Source organism: Equus przewalskii, chromosome X (genome assembly GCF_037783145.1).
Source record: "Equus przewalskii isolate Varuska chromosome X, EquPr2, whole genome shotgun sequence".
In the NCBI taxonomy this organism is placed as follows: Eukaryota; Metazoa; Chordata; class Mammalia; order Perissodactyla; family Equidae; genus Equus; species Equus przewalskii.
In genome coordinates, this window is record NC_091863.1 from 87,894,357 (window position 1) to 87,917,592 (window position 23,236).

The 23,236-nt window shown below is 42.7% G+C and overlaps 1 protein-coding gene across 1 annotated transcript in view; it reads right to left on the minus strand.

The window, feature by feature from the left end:
- Positions 1 to 1,274: 1,274 nt before the first annotated feature.
- Positions 1,275 to 23,236, minus strand: part of GUCY2F (guanylate cyclase 2F, retinal) — an 85,010-nt gene continuing 63,048 nt past the window's right edge. The window contains exons 12-19 of the mRNA XM_008538994.2: positions 21,747 to 21,910; positions 20,776 to 20,968; positions 17,364 to 17,538; positions 13,877 to 13,975; positions 10,839 to 10,933; positions 5,304 to 5,392; positions 5,121 to 5,209; positions 1,275 to 2,176 (exon numbers count right to left, since the gene is read on the minus strand). Of these exons, the coding sequence (XP_008537216.1) occupies positions 5,122 to 5,209; positions 5,304 to 5,392; positions 10,839 to 10,933; positions 13,877 to 13,975; positions 17,364 to 17,538; positions 20,776 to 20,968; positions 21,747 to 21,910 (903 nt within the window). The 3' untranslated portion in view covers positions 1,275 to 2,176; position 5,121. The remainder of the gene's footprint in view (positions 2,177 to 5,120; positions 5,210 to 5,303; positions 5,393 to 10,838; positions 10,934 to 13,876; positions 13,976 to 17,363; positions 17,539 to 20,775; positions 20,969 to 21,746; positions 21,911 to 23,236) is intronic.

The following is a 23,236-nucleotide window of genomic DNA, read 5'->3' on the forward strand; positions in this document are numbered from 1 at the left end:
AAAATCATTTTGGTCTCTCTCAACCACCAACTCAAGCCTTTGTGTTAGTAGTAACAGGCGAATAGAGAAATAATTGCTTGTTTATAAGAATCAGGCTATACTCCACTAAATCAATCAAGTGGTATATGGAAGTAGAGAGTCTTTTTCTTCCCCACGAATAATTAAAATGCTAAGGCAAATTGAAGAAAGCTTCATTTTGGTCAATGCAGAAGGCCTTAATGAAAAAGAATTCAAGAAAGGATGGAGTGGCTTTAGATAGAGGTTCATGATAGAATCAAGCAAAGGAAGATGTGATCATGAACCAAGTAGGATTAGTAGGCTAGACAAGGTAGGCTTGGTTGATATGCCGGACTAGAAAAATATCAAAGAGGGAAATAGGCGATAGGATCAGATTACTTAGGGATCCCACTCAGTGGGTCACGTGGCTCAATAACAGACTTTGGCTGGCAGTCGTTATTTTGCAGGCCCATCCTTGGTACTATAGTTCCTGGAGATAAAGGATTGCACTATGTCTGGGAGAATCCTGATCCATGGAACCTGCAGCTGCAGCCCCATTTCCCCTCCCTTGCCCACAAAGATCCTTCCATATTGACACTAGAAGACAGTGCCTCCTCCTCTAGAAGTGAAGTCCTGTTTTGAGTGGTACCTTTCTTTGAAACTTCCCTTAGGCCTCGCCTCTTTCTAGAAGTCCTAAAATCTCAGCTTTTGACTGAGACTTTGCCTCAAGTAGAAGATGATATTTCATGTCTCCTTCTCCTCTGCCATGTCTAGAAAAAGGAATTAGAAACCCGGATTAAGGAGGTTGAAAGGCTTTTCTGCATCCTCTTCAACAGGAACATAGTAAATAGACCACCTGAGGCTGAAAGAAGTTAGCTTCTGTGAAGAGAGAAGTAGTCCAAGGGTGCTTGGATGGAAGGTTGAGGGAAAAGCTCTGCTGGGAAGAGCTTTTGACTCTAAGCTCAGATTCAGGGTGAGTTGATAATGGAAAAATTAAATATTAGTGAGAAAGGTATCAAATTATACCGTAGGCATTTCTTTCTTTAAAAAGGCTTGTTCTAAAAGAATTAACTGCTTTACTGGCTGATATGTTTGGGTTCAGCTGTTTTAATAAAGAGATTATTTTTTATAATAAAAGGGAGGAAAAGCTTGCTTAACTATTTTAAACATGCCTGTGAATTAAGCCTTATTGCTTTGGTCCATGTGACTGTGGCAAGCCACTGCCAATAACCCCTTGAAAGTAAAATCTGGAAAACTAAAAGCATAAAGTAAAAACAAATGTTCAAAGGGATTTATTTTAGGGGCAGGGGTAAGGGCTTGAAAGGCAGGCTGGGCAGAGAAGGGAGGGATAGTACAAAACTTTAAGGGAATTGCTCAAATCAATCCACTACTTCTGTATCTTTTACCCTGACAATATCTCTTACATCTTTTCTGTCATGTTCAGACTATGACCCTGAGGCCCAGTGAGATGCTCAGCTACCTAGCAAGGACAATTCAATTATGTTGCCTAGATTCTCTTTGCTTAGACAGGAAAAGAGACTATGACAGTTTTGGAGAGATTTCGAATAATAAGCAATAAGAAAACAAAGGAACTTCTTCTTAGCCCTCGGTTATCCAAACAACACAATTAAGCAGACTCTTCTTCTCCTCCCTATTCCACGTGCATTCCAGCCAACTGAGGTCACAGTGGACTGGGATTCAGATGTATGTTTGCTGGAAGATTTTTTTTTCCTGGCACTAATCTCATAGTATCTGAGTTATAAATTATACTCATTAAATACTTTCTAGAGATTCAAACGCAATGAAAAAGAAAACAAAGTGCCTCCTACTTTTTTCTGCGAAAATAGAGACCTTCTTATCTTAGTCCAAGTTGGGCATTCTATTCTGGAATGACTAAACGTGGAGGTGGTTTTCCATCCTTTTTTGGGGTTCATATCCATAGCAGTTTACATTCAAATGTCCTTTTTGGTGATAGCTGTGTAATGAAGAAAGCTTATTAAAGTTACTTCCCAGGGGCTCCCTTACACTGAAATTAGGCTTGAAGAACCCTGGAAATTGGTCATCCTCAGAGATATAGTCGTTCACTAATTTCTTGCCCAGGCAGAACAGTTTGTTGAACCAGAGTGAGCTTTTCCGTTGCCTCACCAAGAGAAGATTCCAATCTTGGAGCCCTTTGCTCCTAGGTGGGAGAAAGAGAAAACGGTAAGTATACTATCTCCATCCTAGACCTTCCACGGGATTTCTAAATGAAGGATCCCAAGCCCGCAACACCACTCTACTCCACGAACAGTTTGCAAATTGCTAAACTTTCCTGGATCATTGAATAAATAAACATTATGACTTCTGTCCAGTTTGCATAATTAGATGTTGCTGTTTACAAGAGTTTTTACAAATTTAACAAAAAAGGGTATATGTTAATATATAGGTAATCCTCACCTTACTAATGAGATGTGTCCTAAACATTTATAACTCAATTATTTGAAATTTGGAATGCCTTGCTCCATAGAAACTGTTATATATGTGGTGGTCAGGTTTCTAGGCCAGTTGACAAAAGCTGGTTTAACCCACATGGAGCAGAGTTATATTAGAGCTCTGGTGGGGATCCTAGGTCCTGAGTGCAGAAAGAAAAGTGTGCTTTCTTCCCATTATTTGAGTACAGGGAAAACCCAAAGCAAAGGTTAAAACTGGGGGAAACTAAACTGACTTTTCAGCCCTCATAATTATTTCCCCCTTCTCCCATTTCCCAGGGATCCATTGCTTTTGTGTTGTCCCAAGCTCTCCACTATTACCATCCATTCTTCAAAACTGCCAAATTCCTAATTTCTCCTCATCCCAGTCAAAATGGAGCTTCCAAGTTCTCCTGAACATCTAGCTTGGTCTACCTTCATTATGATATGAGTGATTAATCACCCCTTAGCCTCCAAAAGGTACATCTATAATTGAAACAGGAGGCTTGTCAAACCCAAATGAACCTCAGTTGGTGAAATTTTAGGGAAAGTAACTAGATGAAGTGATAACCTTTAGGAAGGTTTGTGAAGTGGTGGATATTTGGGAACATGAGGAAGGAGCTACTGGATAAATAGCAGGGCCCTCCTTGAGAGGCAGCCCCTGTAGTCAGTTCACCAAAGCTGTGCTCCCTTTCACAGCATCTTTCCTTCCTCCCTGTCTGACTCCACAGGGCTCTCTGGAGGTTTCAAGTTTTCCCCTAACAGCTCCTGTGATGACAGCAGTGGGTGAGAGGCATTCACAGGTATTGTGGGTCTTTTGTAAGTTGGGTCTATCTCACTAAGAGTCAGCCTGAAAATTCACAGAAAGTTGGAAACATTCTGGAATAGGTGGTGTTACTGGGTGACATCAACATAGGATATTTAATGAGAGGTAAGTGAGAGGAGAGGGGATGGGATGGGATGGGATGGGATGGGATCAGAGCTCTTGCATATAGGTCAAGCCTTTTGAAATTTGTCAAGGATGCTCTTCTTGAGGAGTTTTATGATTTGCACAGCTTGCCAAGGCCGTTGTGGTCAATTCATATGCTGATTAAAGCACAAGTGCTAATGTGGCCAGGATCAGAGGTCAAATCCACTTTTGGGACAATTGGCTTCAATCTGTTCCATATATCCACAGCCCACGGAAGATTGCCCTCTGGTACCGTGGTCCAGATGAGCGAGTATAAATGGCCTAAGCCACATCCATCTGCAATGCTGCGAAAGCACTACCAAGCACACAGATAATGATGGTGAGGCAGCTGCAGTGTCTTCTGCTGCAAACTCCAACACATTCTTGGGAATGGATAGGTTCTTATATAGTGCCTCCAATACCTGTGCCACCCTGTCGAAGGGAAAACCCCTAAAGAGCATCCAAACCCTTTCCTGCTGTGAGACAGAGACAGCAGCTGAGACTCAGACTGAGACTGAGACTGTGTATCTGTGTGTCTTTGTGTTTCCTTCCCCACAGGAAAGAATGTTCCTGGAAATTGGATGACTGTGTGTCCCAGCTGCTCATCTGCTTGTATAGGTCAATAGGAAAGAATAGAGCCAGGCCTCAGGTGGCAGGGTAGAAGGGGGTGGTCCCGGAGGCTGCAGGGGAGCCACATGCTCAGTACGGAAGCATTTCTGAAGCATAAATGTTATGACTTGTAGAGGCTACCTGCGATAGTCGCAGAAATGAAGATGCACTGAGCTTGCTTGGGAGGAAAACAGTCATAGAGAGCTGACAAACTCCAAAGAGGCTAGCGGGAAAATAGGAAGTATGTGGATGCCTTAGTAATTGCTGCTAGAATTGTGATTATTCTGGAACATGTTAAAGAACAAAAGAGCAGGAGTATGTGGAGATGCCTTAATGTTTACTTTAGAATCTTACGATTTTCAAGGATATGTGGAGCGAGCAATGGATTTTAGAGTCAAGGTCTCCATGAAAAAGAGAACAAGAAAGCAAGATAAAGAAGAGATACTGACAGGAGCCCAAGAAAGCAATGGATTCCTTAGAGATAAATACATGGGGAGAATTCTTGATAATTAGGCTGTTGTTGCTGCTTCGGAATCACACCATTCTAGTAGGGGAGGAGGGATGGAGGAAATTGTCCTGAATTCAAGCCAGGCTGTCAAGGGGTATCCAGTCTTATTTTGGTTGGCAGTGCCAACCTCGGAAGGGATTGGGCAGTGCCTCCAGAGGAAATGACATAAGCATCCTCTCAAAGATGGTCTCACCAATAGATCCCTGGAAAGGGGGCCATTGCATTATTGCTGTGCTGCTGAGATAGATGTGAGTCTCTAGAGACCTGAGGAGGCTCACTATGTGACCCACGTGCTCAGCAATGAAAGAGACAGGTGCACCTGCCTGATAACTGAATAACAAGGCCAGACTTGTTAACATTCAAATGTGTTATCAGCGCAGGAGGCAAGGGTCTCTCTCAGGCCAGGGCAGCCGATATCCCTCGGATGCAGCTAGCTCTGCAAGAGGCCTCTCCATAAGGTTTTTGCACAACTCAATGGAGCTTGGAAATTCACCAGCTCCACAACACTCTGCCAACAGAGTGTAGGCTGAGACTGGCACCCAAGCCAAAGGGAGCCCCAGCTTTGACAATTTGGCAAACTTCTGTGCTCTGTTTTCCTGCTTACCATTACCTTATGGCTTGTTTCTCACCAGCTGCCTTTCTGCTTTTCTTCTTTGGAAGGCTGCAATCTCCACCGCTTGCAGGCCGTGGCCCACTTGCCTGCAGGGCAGGAGAGACACAAAAATAGTTAGTGAATGAGAGTGTGGCAGAGCGGGGCATAGGAAGATTGTAATTAAATGTGAACTCCACTTACCCATCTTTACCCACTGGTGGGGGCACAGGAAGGGGCTTCGTGAAGCCTTTTTTTCCAACTAGCCAGAAGGTCTCTTCTGTGCCTTTGCCCTTATTATAGAAAACGCAGAAAATCTTAAACATGCTATAACCAATTTTCCTAAAGAAGCCCTTCTGGTCAACAGGGTACAAGCATTCAGTTTGGCTCATATATTGCCTCTGCTTTCCCCTTGTCACCACTCCCTGGAGTCTTCCTTCCTACACGGCTTCCTTGCCGTATACACCTGAGGCTCAGGCAAGCTTCATAAGCTGCCACAGCAGCCAGATGAAAAGTGAACACCATTTCAAGCTGTCACCCAGATGTTTTGTCTACCTGCTGCCACATAGCTCCAGCTTTGGGAATGTCTGACTGTTTGGCTTCATAGAAACCAAACATCTGGAAGCTCAATTGAAGATTTTATTTGCCGTTTTTGCTGTGATCTTTTGGCAACAGGCAACCCATTGTCTTTTGTGTCTAGAGTACATACATTCAGAGTTTACCGCCCTCTCCCACCACCCAGCCATCCAATGGCTCTCATGAAACCCAAAAATAGAATAGAAATAGAAAGTAGGCTGTGAAACTTTGTTTTTAAGCCCAAGGCATCCTGGCTGCTTTGAGAGGTCTATATTTCTGCAGTCTTCTTTTCTTCCCGCCAAGGAATTCTTACAGGTAGAGAGAGACCCCAGGGAGGCCTCCATCTAAAGCGCAGTTAGTTGGTTGTCAAGAACCACAGGTCTGAGATGAGAAAAGGAGTGTAAACTCAAGCTGGTCACCCCAGAGCCTGAGTGATGATCTCAGAGGAGCCAAATTTTCTGCCTATGCTCTGCCCTCCCCTCTTTCCAATAAACTCTCCTCTCAATGTGTTTTTCTCTCCTCCTTCCAATTCTCTTTTGTCTGTCTTCTCATTTCCTCCAATCCATAAGAAAAAAATGTGTTTACTAAGACTGATAACAAGTAATGGGATGTGTTTCCAACTCATTAATCTGAAATATGGTCTCACTCTCGGCAGATCTCGTTTGGAACAGTTCTAAATTGTTTAACTTAGAAATTCCAATTAGGTTTGCCCCCTTTAAATATCGAATCCATTGTTCTGTATTTTACATCACATACATGCATCCCTTAACAATAATGACAACAACCATAATAATAATTAGCACATTTAATTGGAGAATCTCAAAGCAATTTGCAAATATTTGGTTTAAGGCTCTAGGCAAGCCCTCCATGAGGCAAGTAGGAAGAGAATACTACCACAATAGCCCCAACCTCCATTAACTGGCAACCAACTCACTGTAAACCTCAAACAATTGGACTGATTGGGGCCACTCTGTTTTCAGAAGAGAGGAACTTCGTGAAAATATATTCACATCACTCATTCTTACATTTATTCCATTCTCATTGTACCAGGGCTGGGAATACAGAGATGGCTCTGTCCTTAAGGAGCTCACAGTGTAGTTAAGTAAAAACAATCATCAGGTTATGTCTTGGGCTCTAAACACAAGCCAAACTCTAATGCCTCCTAAGCACTTTCTTTCCTTCACAGTACCTAGTGCGGTGTCTTGTACAGAAGAGTTGCTTAGTAAATAATCAAACTGTTCCATCAACTGGAACTCTCAACCCTTGAGCACTGGGAACACTCAAGGTGTCATTGGACATCATTTTGATAAAACATACATTTAAAGCTCAAACTTGAGGACCCCAACCCCTAGCCATATTTGACTATTTGTCTTGAGATCTAGAGGCTATCAAGACAGCTTGCCAGTCCCCAAGGGAGCTCTGTAGATACCAGGATTGTCCAGATATTTGGGTAAGTCCTGGGACACACTGGGATGCCAAAACTAATGGCTGCAAAAGAAGATGGGAGTGTTATGGACTCAGGCAAGCTTCCAAATCAAAGAGTATGCAGGGGAGCTCCAGGGGCTTTCTGAGGTTTTGGAGCCCATCCAGGAGAATTCTTAGAATCCTAGCTCTCTGTTTATCCACCCTACTTCCAAAATTCTGCTGAAGGGAGAGAGAAAGGGAAAACAAGTATGCAACAACTAAAGCCTAAAGCAAACTCTGTGACTCAATATCAACCCCTAGGCAGTCCCAGAGACCCCCCAAATAATAGCATCTTACTTTGGCCTGACACTTTTAAGACACTTTGGCATCTTCTGTCTTATTTTATCCTTACAAAAATTCTGGAATGTAGGCTTATTAATAACCTTATTCTGCAAATGGGGACACTGAAGTCCATGGAGGTTAATTGACTTGTCAATAAGCAAGCATAGCTGGGACTTGAACCCAACTCTGACTCCAAATTTTATTTTTTTTTACTATGACTTTGCTATTTTTTATTGGTGTATAATTGACATACAATATTATATTAGTTTCAGGTGTATAACATAATGATTCGGTATTTGTGTATATTGCGAAATGATCACCACAATAAGTCTAGTTAACACCTTAGATTTCAAATTTTAAGTGCTCTTCCCTCCACACAATATAGCTTTTCCAACACACTGGAGTCAAGGAGCAGGTCTAGAGGCCAAAAAGAAACTGTTGGGAATTTTAAAGCTTGTGATTAATGAGTTTCCTGATGATCACAGGTCAGAAGAGGCCTCTGTGTGGAGAAAGGAAAGCACAGAGAAGATGAAGTTACTTGTCCAATGTCACACATTGAGTCATTGATGTGACAAGAATTACAGACCAAACCTTCTGACCTTCATGACTCTGTCAATACAACCTCATTACTTCTTAACTCAATTGCTGGTATGTGTATGTGTGTGTATGCACATGCTTGCATGTGTGCATGCTCGTGTATGTGTGTTAGGGGTTGAGGGTAGGGGTAGAAGAGGCTGGGGAAAAAGAAGAAATCACAAACAAAACAGAACTACTGCTTAGGGACTTGAGAATCAAACACTATTTAGCCCAATAATTCAGACAAGATCAGAAAGTGTCCACCCCTGGCAAGACCAACATAAACTGGCTGAGAACAACCATTTGAGAAAGTCTTTCCAGAATGTAAATCTACCTAAGAGGGAATGGTAAACACAACTGATAAGCCTAGATATATACAAAGTCTCAGCAAGGAGCTTCAAACTTGTCAGGAAAACGGTAACTGAAACAGAACTCATGTAAGAGAAGAGGTAATAAGATGACTTATCACCAGGTCATTAGGAGAGAAATATTTTAAAAAGCAGAATTGGCCAGTTAAGCACTGATGATTTGTGCTCAGTATAGTACAAGAGGGAGTTGGAGTGGGCAGTGGGACAGCTCCCCAGAGAGGCTGAGCTTCTCATCTCTAAATGAATCTTCCCCAAATACCTCAGCTTCCTCATTTTGGTCTCTTTCTTTGTACCCCTCACCCACTCAATTACTCAACTGCTTCATGTTCTCTTCTCTCGCCCAATCCAATCCATATCTCCGATTCTACTAAGGGAAACAACTTAAAGTGTCATCACTCCAATGAAGGAGATGTGATTCAAGGAAGAGTGTTGTTGTTACTGGATCCAAGAGAAGAGGCTCTGATGGAGGTAGTTCAAACATCAGCCAGCTGGAAAAAGAGGATATTTTCAGCCATCAGCTTTGAAATTACACCTGGCTGGCCATCAAATGTGGTCCTTCTGACCCATGCACTAGTGTGATTCTTGCTTTCCAGCAGCACAGAATGGATGAAGGGTGAAAATGTTGAATCAGAATTTCTGAAGCGTGTCAGTGATATGGTTTTATTGGGGGTATGTTGCATGTCCCCAAAGGACAAGGAATCTCCTGTCCCTGGGTCCCTGCTATGTAATGTCCAATACCTGCCTCTGGTGGGGCTGTGGAGGTACAGAGACAAAAAGTATCTCCCCTCCTCTCCCTTTCTTTGGGTCTTACTTCTTCCTTCTCCTCCTTGCTCCTTTATTTCCCCTGGACCCCCCCTCTCTTCCTCTCTTTCAGTGTCTCCCTCTCAAACTCTCTTCCTCAGGAAGCCCCTGCCACTCCAATAACCAAAGCCTGATGTGGCCTTAGGCGAAGGCTCTCCCTGCCTCTTCCTCCAACTTGCCATAGCACATCCCCAAATTCCCCCAGGGCAGAGGAAACCGTGAAGCTGCAAAGGACACTTTTGAAGTAGTCCTGCTTTTGTGCTTGAAACACCCAAAGATGTGATTGCTCTTGACTGGAATTTGGGGGGCAATAAAAACCATGGGGGTCGGGGCATATTTTTCCTTTTCAGTTTCAAAAGTGGCACCTCTTCAGCTCTTCATATTTTAAAATAAGGAATCTGTGCCCAGCAATACAGAGCAGAAAGTGCTTCAGGAAATCAAGCCAGCTTTGTCCTCCTCTGCTGAAAAACGACAGAATGTATAGAGGGAGCACAAAAGCCTTGGGTGATTTGATTCACTGCCCCAGTCGTTTTGCCACCCGCATCATCTCACTGAGTTCTCTGCAGAGGTGGAAAAGGAACTTCTGTCCCCTCATAAATGACTCAACCCACCTGCTGGAAGATATTAAGGATCTATTGGAAAGACAAACTATGACTAACTGGAAAAGGAATTGATCAGCTAGAATCAGGCCTTCCAACCTTTAACTTCTGAAATCTTTTTCCTGTAAATTGCCACCATTTGAGGAAGGCATGCCAATGACAGAAACAAATTGTCCATCACTCAGTGCCCAGGTTTTGCTTTGCCCAAGAATAATCACTGAGGAAATAATTTTCATGCACAATGGTATCATAGAAAGGATACTGAAAAGGAAGTGGGGCTTCCTGGGTTTTGGCCTGATTCTGCTACCAATTGACTGTGTGACCCTGATCAAATTACTTCACCTCTCTGGACCTTGGTTCTTCATCCGAAAATGAAGGAGTTAGATTATCAGATCTCTAGAGTCTCTTACAACTGGGACAGCCAGGGACCCTGGGGCCATCCAGAGGAAGATAAAAAGAATCCAATGGAAATGGCAAAAAAAAAAAAGGAAAAGGAAAATTATTCTAATCCTGAATCCCAGGTCAAGTGATAGTCCTAACAGAGAGAAAAGGTGCTACAAATGTTTGTCTTTCATAGGCATTGACTTGATTCCTCCTGGTCCTTGGAGAAAGACATAAAGCCTATCTAGAAACAGAGGTTCAATGGTGTGGATGAAAAGTCAGAAAGGGTGGCCACTGAGCAGATAAATAGAAAACCCGAACTCACCAATATTGTAGCTTATTGAACAGTGTCTGGCACTACCAAAGAGTAAACAAAATGGAAATGTAAATAATAGTGCCGCACATTGGAAAGCCAAATTCCAGGCAATGCTTTAAAAGAGAAAGATGCAACTCATAGTCTGGAAAATGCAGAAGGAGTGTTAACAATCCTACTCACTGTAGCCATATTTTGAAGAGAAGAAAACTGAGGCCAAAGGGGACAATCGTTTAGGAACTGCAAATGGAGCTGGAAATTCTGCCCAAATTATAGCCTTAAGTCTCAGACACCAGGTAAACTCTTTCAGCAGACCATGACCTCTCCAGATGCAGGTGTGCCCAAGTGGTTTGATTCAAAAAACAAAAGGACATTATACCTTGAGCTCTGTCCTTCCTCGAAGCTCCACTTCATAGCCCTCATTCAGAGCTCGAAGAATTGTCACGGTGCTGTGACTAACATGAATGCGATAAGCTGTAAAAGAAAGAGAGGCAGGATTTTGAATCCTTTCAGGTAAAATCCATGAGAAAATATTACTGTAATAAATGTCCCCACTTCTAAATGAACCAGACCCTCAGCAAAGTCCCTGAGAGAGAGCTTTAGTTAGGGTTTCACAGGAGGAGGAGGAGGAGTGATGGCCTTCCTCACCAGGACCAAATAAGGCATTAGCTGTAGCACCTATCAGCCTCCTAGACACTATCTCAAATGAAAGGCCAAGCAATAGAAAGGTGTTAATTTAACTCAGAGGGTTGAGATGGAGAAATCAGCAACCACTACTCTGCTCTCAGCTGAAACGTGACCTCCTCTGAGGGAAGTTAGGCTTCAGCAGCCTCTCTCACAGGCTGCTGCTAGGGCTGAACTCCCAAGGTTTATATATCCTACTTAAGAGACAAAAGGGTTTCTTTTCCATATACATCCATACAACTATCTTTCAATATTGCTGTGCTTAAAATAAAATATCAATGAGAAAATGTCCCAAGACCTCTGTCAACATTTTGTGGCAACTGTACATTTATAGCTGTCCTTTGGCTGAGCACATCTAGCTATGTACACACATGAATGTACTATTTTCCAACTAATGATCCCAACCTGGGATAAGAGCTTTGCATGGGGAACTACAACTAAAAATTTTATTTAGAAACTAAGTATAATTCTTTGGTGAAGAAAAATCATTTGTTAACTGAGGTAAGATCCTTGACCTTCTTGAAAACTGTCATCCTATGAAGAAAGATCTTGTTCAAGTTGAGTCTTAAATAAAATCCAAGACATTCTCTCGCACACTAGAGAAAGTAATTCTTTTAGAAGCTGAGTGCAATACAAGTAGGAAGGCATGGCTGAAAAGAGCTGAAAGAAATTTCTGCTATGTGTACTCACAATGACTTTTCTTCTCTTGACAGCTTAGTACTGTTATTTGTGTCTTCCTCACCAGCTCATGATCACCCAAAATCTTTGCTCAAAAAGGGTTGTCCCATTCCTCAAAGTCACAGGCTCATCTAGAGTGTCCCTAACCAGCCCTATGTGTGCCATCCCACTAGCATCTGGAGCCTTTCAGTAGAGTCATCCTTTTGCTGGGAAACACACAGCTGAAATGAGAGAGAGAGCTCATTCCAACCACCATACAGTTGTGTGGCTAGGATGATCACTCCAGGGTTGGGTCACCAGTCAATTCCGTTCCAAAATCAGTGGATTCGACTGGGCATGAAGGTAGGTATCGATGAAATCAATTTTTTAAATAGACCTGTGATGTGTCCTTGTCTCATATCCAACATGAGTTTAGAGACTACTTCTTTACGGATCTTCAGTCAGGTGTGGAGCTTAACACCATATTTCAGTCACAGTCATTAGCTTCCAGAAAACACACTAACCAGCTCCTTTAGTGCATAGACCACACGTGTATGCTTCTTTGTATCCCTCACAATGCCTTCCTTGCATAGTCAGTGCTTAGTAAACACCTGTTGTACATAATTCACTCCATTTTCTTCTTCCTAGCTGATCACTGAACAAGGTGCTGTCTAAATCTGAAAATTCAATTTCTGCTCTCAGCTCTATATTTCCAGTGGGAAATGTGTGGAGTTTCCCTGGTACAGACCAGAATACGACTTCAGTCTTCCACCAGCTTACATCAGTCCAGAGGACTGTGCCAAATCTGCATTGCGATTCCATGATCAATTTCACTTCATCTTGGGTTGCATGTCAAGAGCAAAGTCTTATGCATGCAGTGGTTCCTGAATGACTACTTCCATGGCCTCTGCCATGTCTGTGGAGTTGGAAGACTTTCCCAGATGTCAGAAAATTTATTCTGACAACAGCTTCTAAGTTCCGTGCTGCCTCCTTAATCATAGTTGCAAAGGCTAGATTGACTAAGACTAGACCCATTGTGCAAGCCTGTTTCTGCACATGAGTGATGAGGAGTGGGGTCAGACAGGGCACCACCCACTGTGATATGGGCCACCATGTCATCAGGGACTAGTTTGCATAGGTTGCTGAAGTTCCAGAAGAGCTTGTCTTCCTTAGTATTTGCCAGAGCCAGGGCCGCTAAGAGCTTCACTGTTTTTTAAATAGATAATCCATGAAGAGTTTATATAGCATCTATTGTTGTTCTGTATGCTTTTCCTATACTAGCATGAACAAATGGCTTTGCTCAACCATGATACAGGTAAAGGCACATTGTGATTCTCACCTTGCCTTAGTAGTAGCATTAAATAACTAAGAAAGAGTTGCTAGCAACTGACAAAAGCCATAAGGATTTGTAGTTTTCTTCTCAAAGAAAGGGGGAAGAAATGGTATCTTTGATACCATGCCTGTTTTGATAGAAGCTAAGGATTTTGTATACAGGCAAGTTGGAATTAATTATTTCAGAATTCCAAGCTCCTTAGGTTGAGGGATTATTGCTAGCTAAATTCGAGGGAGCTATTTGATGAAGCCAGAACTCCTGGGGTCCTAACTAGTTCCAAAAGAGGACTAGAGCAGCAAACAGCAGCTGGCTAGGAGGCAACTGGCTCTGGGTGTGTCTCCACAAACTAGTTGAAAAACTAAAAATATCAGTCCCTTACCTATTTCTTTTTTCAACATGACTCCTCTAAACCCACCTGGCTGGCCAATTTCTTTCCTCTACTCAAAGGGTTTTTTTTAGTTGTTTTGATCGAACTGACTGGGTGTTTCAGTGTTACTTAGCTACAGCTTCATTTCTAGAACAAGAAAGGTACATGTTCAATCCAATATCACCCCCTACTGGTTTGCTGTTAAACACCAGGAAAAATGCGTGTTAAAGCTCCTTAATCTTCTCAAATTATCTTTTATTCTTGTTTACAATATTAAAACATCAAGCACCCTGTTCTTTTCCCCCTTTCTTGAGGAAGAATCTCTTTCCCAACAGTAAGAGGTTACCATCCCTTCCATTCCTCTATAAGTACTCACGTAACCCTGTTGATTCCATCCGAGAAGCTGTGTTCACAGTGTCTCCAAACAAGCAGTATCTGGGCATGGTAAGGCCCACCACTCCAGCAACAACTGGTCCTATGGAATAGCAGGCAGTTGGGATTGCAGTCAACCGGTATGCATCCAACCCTAATAGAGGAGCACTGCTGAGGGAAGGAATGTAGCTGCATAAAAGAATAAAGCTGCCACCAAATAGCTCTGGGAATCTGAAGGAAGTCTTATAATGAGTTATGAACTCTTTGCCCTACAAGAAAGCAAGCTTATAATGTTGCAGACATGACTACCCTTCTGATTTATACCTTTGTGCCAAGTAACAATTATACCCGAGATGCTTATGTCTGTCAACAGGGACAAATAAGCATCAAACCCAAACCAGAAAAGCCTGGGTGGGGACTCAGGATCCAAACGTGTTTGTTGCAAGGGGAAAAATGTGACTCTTGTGTTATGGGGTTGGAAGGAGGAATCTTATAGGGCAATCTCTCTCCCAAACTGTGTCTATTAAGAAAACTATTGCTAAGACATTTGGAAAATCTGAAAAGAAGTAGAATCGACTTTCAATCATTTCTTTTAGGGGCATGAAACAGCAGTGTATGTAGAAAATCCAAGAATACTTTTTATTTGCCCTTAGAACGATTTTTGTTTTAACATTTTAAGATGGCCATGTTAGGCCTTCAGAGAGTGGACATTACTTGAAAAAACTTCAGCAGCCATACTGAAAACCTAGTTCAGGTGCATCTAGAAAGTTCTCCACCTTCACCTTTCTGGTCTCTGTTCTGTTTCCGTGTTAAAATTGTTCAGCATTATCTTTTTGCTGTTTCCTAAGTTACAGAAAGTAATTAAGAGTTTTTGCTTCAAAAAGATCTTTCTGAACTTCACTTTTTAAGAATAAAAATAAATAAGGACTACAAAACTTATGATTCTCATTTTAATTAATTTCTCATCCATTTAGAACCATTCATTGAGCACTGAGCTCAATGAATCAAGGGGAGCTAGGCATCAAGGGGAATAAAAAAGAAATGTAACACGTGGTCTCAGTTCTCCAGGAGTTTATAATCTAATTGAAGAGAAGAGATGACCAATCAAAGCAATTAAGTGACAACCCAAGACAGTGTATGGTTGAGGCAAGGTAAACGGTTCAGCCAGATACTTTTAAAAATGGGAGGCGGTTCTTACTGGGACCTGGTTCAGTCAAGAACGGTCCAATAGAGAAGGTAGTATTTGATTTGGATCTTGATGAGTGGGTAGGATTTGAATAGGAGAAAAGGGACATGAAACAAAGGTTCGTGGTTGGGATTGAGCATGGAATTTTGGAAAACTCTTACAGAAAGCAGTCTTCCTAGTTCAGGTGGCTAGGGAGAACGTGGAGACAAGGTTGGATACTGGGTTGTACAAGATGGAGGACCTTGAACCACAAGAGAATTTTGAGCAGGGAATTACATGATGAAAATGATTTTTATTTTATTTTTTCTCAGAGTATAGAATGCATTGAAGGTGGGGAGTAAAAACCAGGGAAACCTGTTAGGTGGCTGTTGCAGTGCCCAAGGTTGTGATTACTGGAAAGGAAGTGATGATGGGGGAAGGGGACAAAAAAGGGTGATGAGAGAAAGACATTATAAAGGAGAAACAACAGACTTGTTGGCTGTCTGATTGACAACTGTGAGGAAATTGGCATGGGCTTATGAGCTCATGCTGGTTTGTGGGAAAAGATGACTCGAAGTTTTAGCTATGTTGAATTCGAAGTAATGGTGAATCATCCAAGAAGAGATGTGCTGAGGGGGGTTGGACATGTGAAACTGAAGCACCAATGAGAGACAAGGGCTTTTCTTTAAAAGAAAAATACTGAACACCTGCTATGTTCTAAGCATTCAGGATACAAACATGAGTAAGATATGGTTCCTACCATCCAGGAGCTTGTAGTCTAATGGAAGCACAGACAAGCAAACATATTATACTGATGGCTATGAAAAGGATAGATAGAAAGAAGCAAGAGTGGAAGCAAGAAGATGCTATTGCAGTGATCCAGGCAAGAGATGCTGGCAGCCTAGGCATGAGTAGTGAAAGCCAAGAAGATACAAGACAGGTTCAAGAAATATTTAACAGGTGAAATGTTCAAGACTTAGTAATTAGTCGAATGGTGAAGGTCAGAGTGAGGAGAGAGTTAAGAAGGATGACTCCCAAGACCAACTGGAATAACAAGGTGATAGGTAGTGCTACCAACTGAAATAGAGAATAAATACGGAAGAGAAGGAAGTTTATATGAGAAGAAAATAATTCTATTTTGGATGTGTTGAATCTGATGTGTGTGTGGAATGTTCGGGTGGAAATGTCAGCACCAAGTTTGATATACAAGGCTGAAGCTTAAGGGAGAAGATGTACTAAAGTGGTAGAGTTGGACGCCATCAGCATTCAAGTGGTAGTTAACCCATAGACATGAATGAGATCACCAGAAGAGTATATAAGGTTATAAAAACTGTGGGTGAAGGACAGAACCCTGGGGAATATCAATATTTAAAGGACAGAAAGAGACAGAGGAAATTATCAGACAATAGCAGAAAATGAAAGCCATGTTGGAGTGGGTTGAGAAATGAATTAGAGGTCAGGATGAGCAAAGAGCAAGGAGACCCAAACTCAGAGTTTTGCAGAATATGTGGGAGCAGCCACAATTAGAGAACAAGAATTGCTAAGTAAATGAAATGGAGAAAAAGCATTCAGAGAGGGAGGAGCATGTCATAAAAGCCAATTGAGGGAAGTTTTATGGAGGATTGTCAAGAATATCAAATGCTGCAGAGATAAGGGCAGACTAGGACTGGGAAAAGTGATGGAGGCTGAAGCCAGATTGCAAAGGGGCTAAAGAGGGATGGATAGTGAAGAAATGGCACAGTGAGTGTCAATCATTCCTTTAAAAAATTGGTAGGGAAGGGATGAATATGATGGGGGAGGAAAAGGAGCCTATAAGAGCAAAAGAAAGAGTGGAGAGGAGAGCAAGAGGGCCTAGTAGGTGAGATATCTGTGACATCAAGTGAGATATCTGTCAAGATACCTGTGAATGTGTGAAGAGAGATGGGAAGGATACAATGAGGGGGAGATCCTGAAGAGATTCAAGCAAGGGGGGAAGACTGTGGGAAAAAAAAATACTTCAGGAGTTGAGATTTTAACTAATCAAATGAATTATCCTACATATAACATATGCCTGTTGATCTTGTATCATAGTCAATCATGGAAATGTTGGCTCTAACAAGAAAGGTAGAGTGAAGGGGTTTGGTACCTAGAACAAGGACTGCTGCCCACTGGGGTAGTACAGGTGCTGGGAAGAGAGTAAACTGGGGTAGGCATAAAGGAATTATGCAGCACTGAACACCTGTATAATCCAGTTGCCAGTAACCACGGGAGAGCTACCCTCTTCCCCTTTTCTAATCTTCTCTTGAGGTGCATGGGAACGTCTTCTGGTCTAGCTGGTTGTTGTTACCTGAGTGCAGGCCTATTCGAATCCGGACTGGCACCTCTGGCATATGCCGCATCTTGAAAGTACCCACGGAGCTCAGAATATCTAGGGACATGTTTGCGATTTCAGCTGCATGCCTACTGCCATTCCTCTTCGGGAGCCCTGAGGCCACCATGTAAGCATCTCCAATGGTCTCTACCTGGGAATCATGGGAAATAGAATTAGCAAGCAAATAACTTCTGTGTGTGTGTGTCTCTCACAGAGCTTAAGGAGCATGATGGAGGCCAGGTGTTCTTGTAAAGTGAGGAAGACAGAGAGAGAGCCTGTCAGTGGTTCACAGGCATTGCTGCACATTAGAATCACTTAAGGAACTTTATAAAAAACTGCTGTCTAGGTCCCACACCCATAGATTCCGAAATAAGTACAGCTACGTTGCAGGTTCCTGGCTGGCCCTAGAGAACTATCATGTTCCAAATAATTCCTGAGGGGAGGAATTTCTGGGACTGTCCATGGATGTCCGCGGGGGAGCACCCTAGGAGAAGGTGCATATGGTGCTCCCCCAGCAAGCATTTCTCTAGATGATTTTGGGTAAATGAGCTAGGACAGCCTTAAAGCAAGTATAGGGAAAGGGAAAGGAAGGAGGTGGAAAAGTCTGTTCCCTCTGCTTTGCCTTGCTAATATGATGGAGTTAGTTTTGCAGTCCCATTTGGTATGAGAACTGTGTCTTTTTACCACCAGCTACTTCATCTTCTTCTAGTGCTGCCTCTTGAAGGGGCAGCAGTACTAGCCCTCAACTGCTTTGCAGGGGCAGTTAGAGCTGAACGCTTGTAAATAAAGCCAAATCTGTGCTCCTCATCCTCCCCACAGAAGTGTGCTCACTCTTCTAGGTGACTAGTTAGTTGAAGCTTTTCAAGTAAATCCAAAAGATAAGTAAGCTGAAAAGACTTCTATGAAATGTGCCGGTCAGACTCTGCTAGTACAAGTTTGGATCCAGTTAGAATCCATGTTCTCCTAAGAACTGCACTCACAGAGTGCAATAGTTAAGAGCATGAAACCCTGAAGTCATACTGCCCTGGTTAGAATCCCAGATGCACCATTTACAAACTGTGTGGCTTTGGACAAGTCACTTAACCTCTCTATGCTTCAGTATCCTTATCTGTAAAGTAGGGATAATGACAGTATCTACCTCATAGAGTTTTCTAAGGACTAAATAACTTAGTATATGTCAAAGCACTTAAAAGCTGCCTGGTGGATGATAAATGCAAGCTATCTCATCATCGTCATCATCGTCATCATCATTACCAAAGTGATACGTCTTGAAATGAGCCATAAGACTGTGGCTGTGACTCAGCTCCAGAGAAAGTTTAGTAATGAGCAATAGGCCCCTCATCATGACTTTCCATATAGCCAATAACAATGATCCTTTGCACCTATGGGTCTGTGTACCTCAGCATGCTTCCATCCAGGCCCTCCCTTACCTGGTACAATTTGAGACAAGGATCCCTGATGTCAAATAAGCATGTCTGCCTGCACAGAGGAAGACAACAGGTACAATGCAAACGCTATACTGGAGGGAGAACTCACTGGCTGGCCACTATCAGAGACTGGTGGTTGACCCTTCAGCTTTAATGAGTCATTCACCTGGAAGTCCCCAAGGATATGAAGCAGATTAGAAGGGCAAGGAGTATGGGCACTGCCTAGCCTTGGCGTGAGACTACTGTGGGGGAATTGTGGGTTGCATAAGCCAGCACAAGGGCACAGAGAAGAGAAAGTATAGAAAGGGGTCTGGTGAGATGGGGTGGTGGCAGGAGAACTGAAACTGAAAACAAATCACCAACTTCATAATTCTGCAGTAGCCTTCTCACTTCCATTTCAGATTATCAAGTGCCAAGGGAGGTGATTCCAATTTTAAAGGTAAGGAAAATGAAAACACGAACGAGTTTGGTGACTCACTGTTGGTTCAATTTTTATTTTCTTTGCACTGTGTTGTTTTTAATAAACAGGACTGAAAAATTAGATTTCATTTTTGGATTCATGTAGCCCTGCTCTGTCCTGGAAACCCTCCACTCAATCCCTACTGCAGCCATGAAGCACCAAAATACCTAACGGCCTCATCCCCAAGCTCCCCGACAATTGTCTGAACAGTATCAGCTGGATTGATTAAACCAGTGGCTGTGTTACTGCCCATGCTGAATCATCTGTGATTTTAGTTTCAACTGAATTAGCTTTCGGTGATTTGTTTTTCTCTTCAGGCTGCTTAAGTTCAACAAGTTAAGACAGGTAGCCTGATTCCATGGATTTTTCCTCTACTGTGGTTTCTACGTGTGCTTCTTGATTAGTTTGCAGCTCCTGCTGATTGACAGGTATGATGTCTAGTTCTGAGCCCTATTTAGGTGGCTTGGCCTAGCCCTGAGGCTCTCTACCTGACCTGAAAGGGCCCTGTCTAATCTGAGATAAACACACTGCCCTGTGTGTGACTTGAGAGTTGGAACTTTTCAGACTACTGTGAAGGATCCAATGAATGGAGCTAGTCATTCTCCAGCTCTGCCTTGGTTCCTGGGACAGAGAGCTGTCTAAAGTTTGGGATGCCTGGGGCATCTTTCCCCATCAATAAGACAAGTATCCATGTTGCAAACAATGTGGAAATGTCCCTGCACAGCTATGAAATTTTCAATCATTTTCTGCCTAGAGACAATACATAAAATCAAGAGTAAAGAAGTATGGCACTGAAATGAGTGAATGTAGTCATCTGTTCGCTACTCATCTCCCACGATCTTTGATAGAAAGAGTGGAAATTGAGAGACTGGAGGGGTGGGGAAAAGTGGGAGCAGGGGGTTGCAACTTCACAATTAATCACTTCCCCAGACCTCAGACCAATAGGTGGGCTCTTGGTTACCCTGTAGCAATCCCAAAGAGCCACAGATTTAATAGCTCTTTGACATGTGTAATGTGAGAGTTCCCTCCTGTATAACAACAGTACCTAAAGGAGGAAACCAAATTTCAACAGCATGTATTAGATCTACACAAACATTACCAAGATAAACTCTGTAGCAGTCACCAACTATGGGCAAAACACCAATAGTTCTGTGCCTAGCATGATACTGCCTACACTGTGTGTACTTAGCCACTGAAGTTCAATATCTCTTTTGGGCCCAGCCTCTTCTTAGTCCCAGTTCTACAAAACAGCTCCAAATAAATCTGACCAGCAATCTCTTATTGCTGGGTTGAGATTGTCATTTCATAAAGTGTGAAATTATATGCATTCTATCTGGCCTTCATTTCCAATGGGATACCAATAAAAGTGGTGTACTTTTTAAATTTTAATTCCTAAATAACAACAATCAATAAAATCGTATCCTTCAATTTTGGAATACACACAGATGAGCCTCATATAAAAATTTCTCTCTGGAATATATTTCTCTGCTAAGGAACTTACCTTGTAGACATCATGACTGCCAATGATGGCATCAAAGAGCGTGTACAGGTCATTGAGAAGATCCACCACCTCAATGGGCTCACTCATGGCTGAGATAGTGGTAAAGCCCACAATGTCACTGAAGTACAAGGTGACCAAGTCAAAGCCCTCAGGTTCGACCGTGCAGCCCTTTTTAAGGGATTCAGCAACTGATCTGAAAAGCAGGCACAGAGATTCCTCAGACCACACAGGCCTCCCTCCATGCCACACACATATCTGCTAGAACACAATTTCTCAAAAATCACTGCCAAGTAAATGATGAGGAAGAAAATGTCACCTGGATGAAAACATTAATTCTTTCATTTATTCTACAAATGTATATTGAGTGCTTACAATGTACCAGGCACTGTGCCAAGCACTGGAATACAGCCCTGAACAGAGAGCCCTAGTCTGTGGCTTTGTGGAGCTCTTTCAGCTCTCCGTCCTTCTTCCTCAGCCCACTCCCCTCGGGGAATGTTCCCAGGTGGTTGCCTTTGCATGAAACTAATTTCCCCAATTATCTCCTGGAAGATCATGTTACAACACGATAAGGTGCCTTGGAAAATTTGGAAATTGTAGCAACAGATAAGGTTTTCAACTAAGGGAGGAAAAACCTAGAGAAACAACCCTGCTACTTTCCTCCAGGAACTCGAAGAACTGCCTCCTTTTAATTGGTCAACTTCCAGGCAAAGTCACAAAATGACACATAGAAAAACTGAGGCACCAAAAACTTAGATGACCAGCATGATCCACAGGTAGTGGAAAATTAGGAAGTGTGCTCTGCTCCCTTGGTTTCCAATTCTTCTTTGATTTGAAGGTATGATTTAAACTTACTGGGAGTAGAGAGGGTGCGGGACGGGGAGGGACCAGTTAGTTGATGGGTAATTTTTTTTTCTATTTTTAATGGAACACACTGTTACAAGGATTCACACTCCTCAGGTGTTCACACATACGGTGGTAGCATCTGTGTTAGAAGCTTTTCTGTTTTCTGTTTTTCAATTTCCAGCTCTTCAGTCCGCTCTCGGATCAAGTCTTCCAAGTTGCTAGAATATTGCTCCAACATCCGAAGCATAGAATCAATGATATTGGTCTTCTTCCCTTTATTGAAAGTTTTAAACTGAAAGTAAAACAGAAAAATAAGCTAGGGAATTCTTACTCCCCAAACTCAGAGATGATGGAGCAGGACCTCTTATTATAAATCCCTTCCTCTAAAATGCCAGAGCAGGAGAGGTGAACCCAGGTATAAATAGGAAACGTCACCACCCACCCTCATTGTCATCCTGGCTGATTCACAGGGCTCTTTTTTTCCCTGAGTAGTTCTTCCCCTACCCTCCTAGCTCTTTCAAGTCTGAGCAAAGGCAATCTGGGCAGGATCCTTCAGTTCTGAGATGCTATCACATGAATAGTAGCCACTTCAAAGGCAACAGGATTTGGTCTTGAGCCCAGGCCAATTGTGAGTGGAATAAGGGGAAAGAGGGCAGAGAGTGCTATTTTACCCTTCTAGATCATCAACCTACTAAATCATCCTTATCTTCTAATGCTACTGTGTTGCCGGTTCTTGGACAGCGGGAGGTTCCTTGACCTCTAAAATATGACCCAAGATCTACATAATAAGATCTACCCCTATTTCTTACCATAGGGTCCAGGAATAATGGTGTCCCCTAGCACCTGCCCTTCATGTCACTCAGGGTCGTGTAGAAATTCAAGTGGTATTGCCTCATACTATGCCTTGATCCTTTGGAGGTGGCTGCATGCCATAGATTTTCAATATGTCCTCCTCGGACCTTTTCCATCTACAGAGACAGGGACCTTGGTGTATCATTGGAATCATGAGGGGGTAGCCCCTCCTTGCTGCTGTATTCAGCATGCACAAGGCTGTGTTCATAACAACAAAAGACTGATGGTAGTTTTGCTGAGCAGACATCTAGGAATCTGCCCCATGAACCCTCTTATCCAGCTAGGCTCCAAATGCTCCACTTAGCACTCAATGCCAAGGCCAACATGAAGAGATTCCTTCTGGGACTGATCCACATCTACATGTCCTCCAAGGTCCTGCAGGTAATTTCAGTAGCCAGCTCAGGTGCTTTGGGCTCCCCCTATTGCCTAACCCAAGGAGCCTCCCTCTCCACCCCTTCCCATTTAAGTTTTATTAGCTGCAGGGAGTTGGGAGGCTCCCCTTGTCTATCAAACAGTCTAAACTTCCACTGAAGCATTTCAGTGAGGGCAGCCCCAGCAACGTCTTCTTTGAAGGTTGCATGATGTGCACTCCTTCTATCTATCACTGGCTTCTCTGCTGCCTTCTGAAATAACATCTCTAGCATCAACACAAGGGCAAATGCTTTTTCTCCTGCCTCATGGTAAGTTTTTAGACATTTGACCTTCATGCTCCTTTGCCTTTTCCATACTTTGAACACCTGTTTGAGTGTCCTCAAGAAACTCAGCC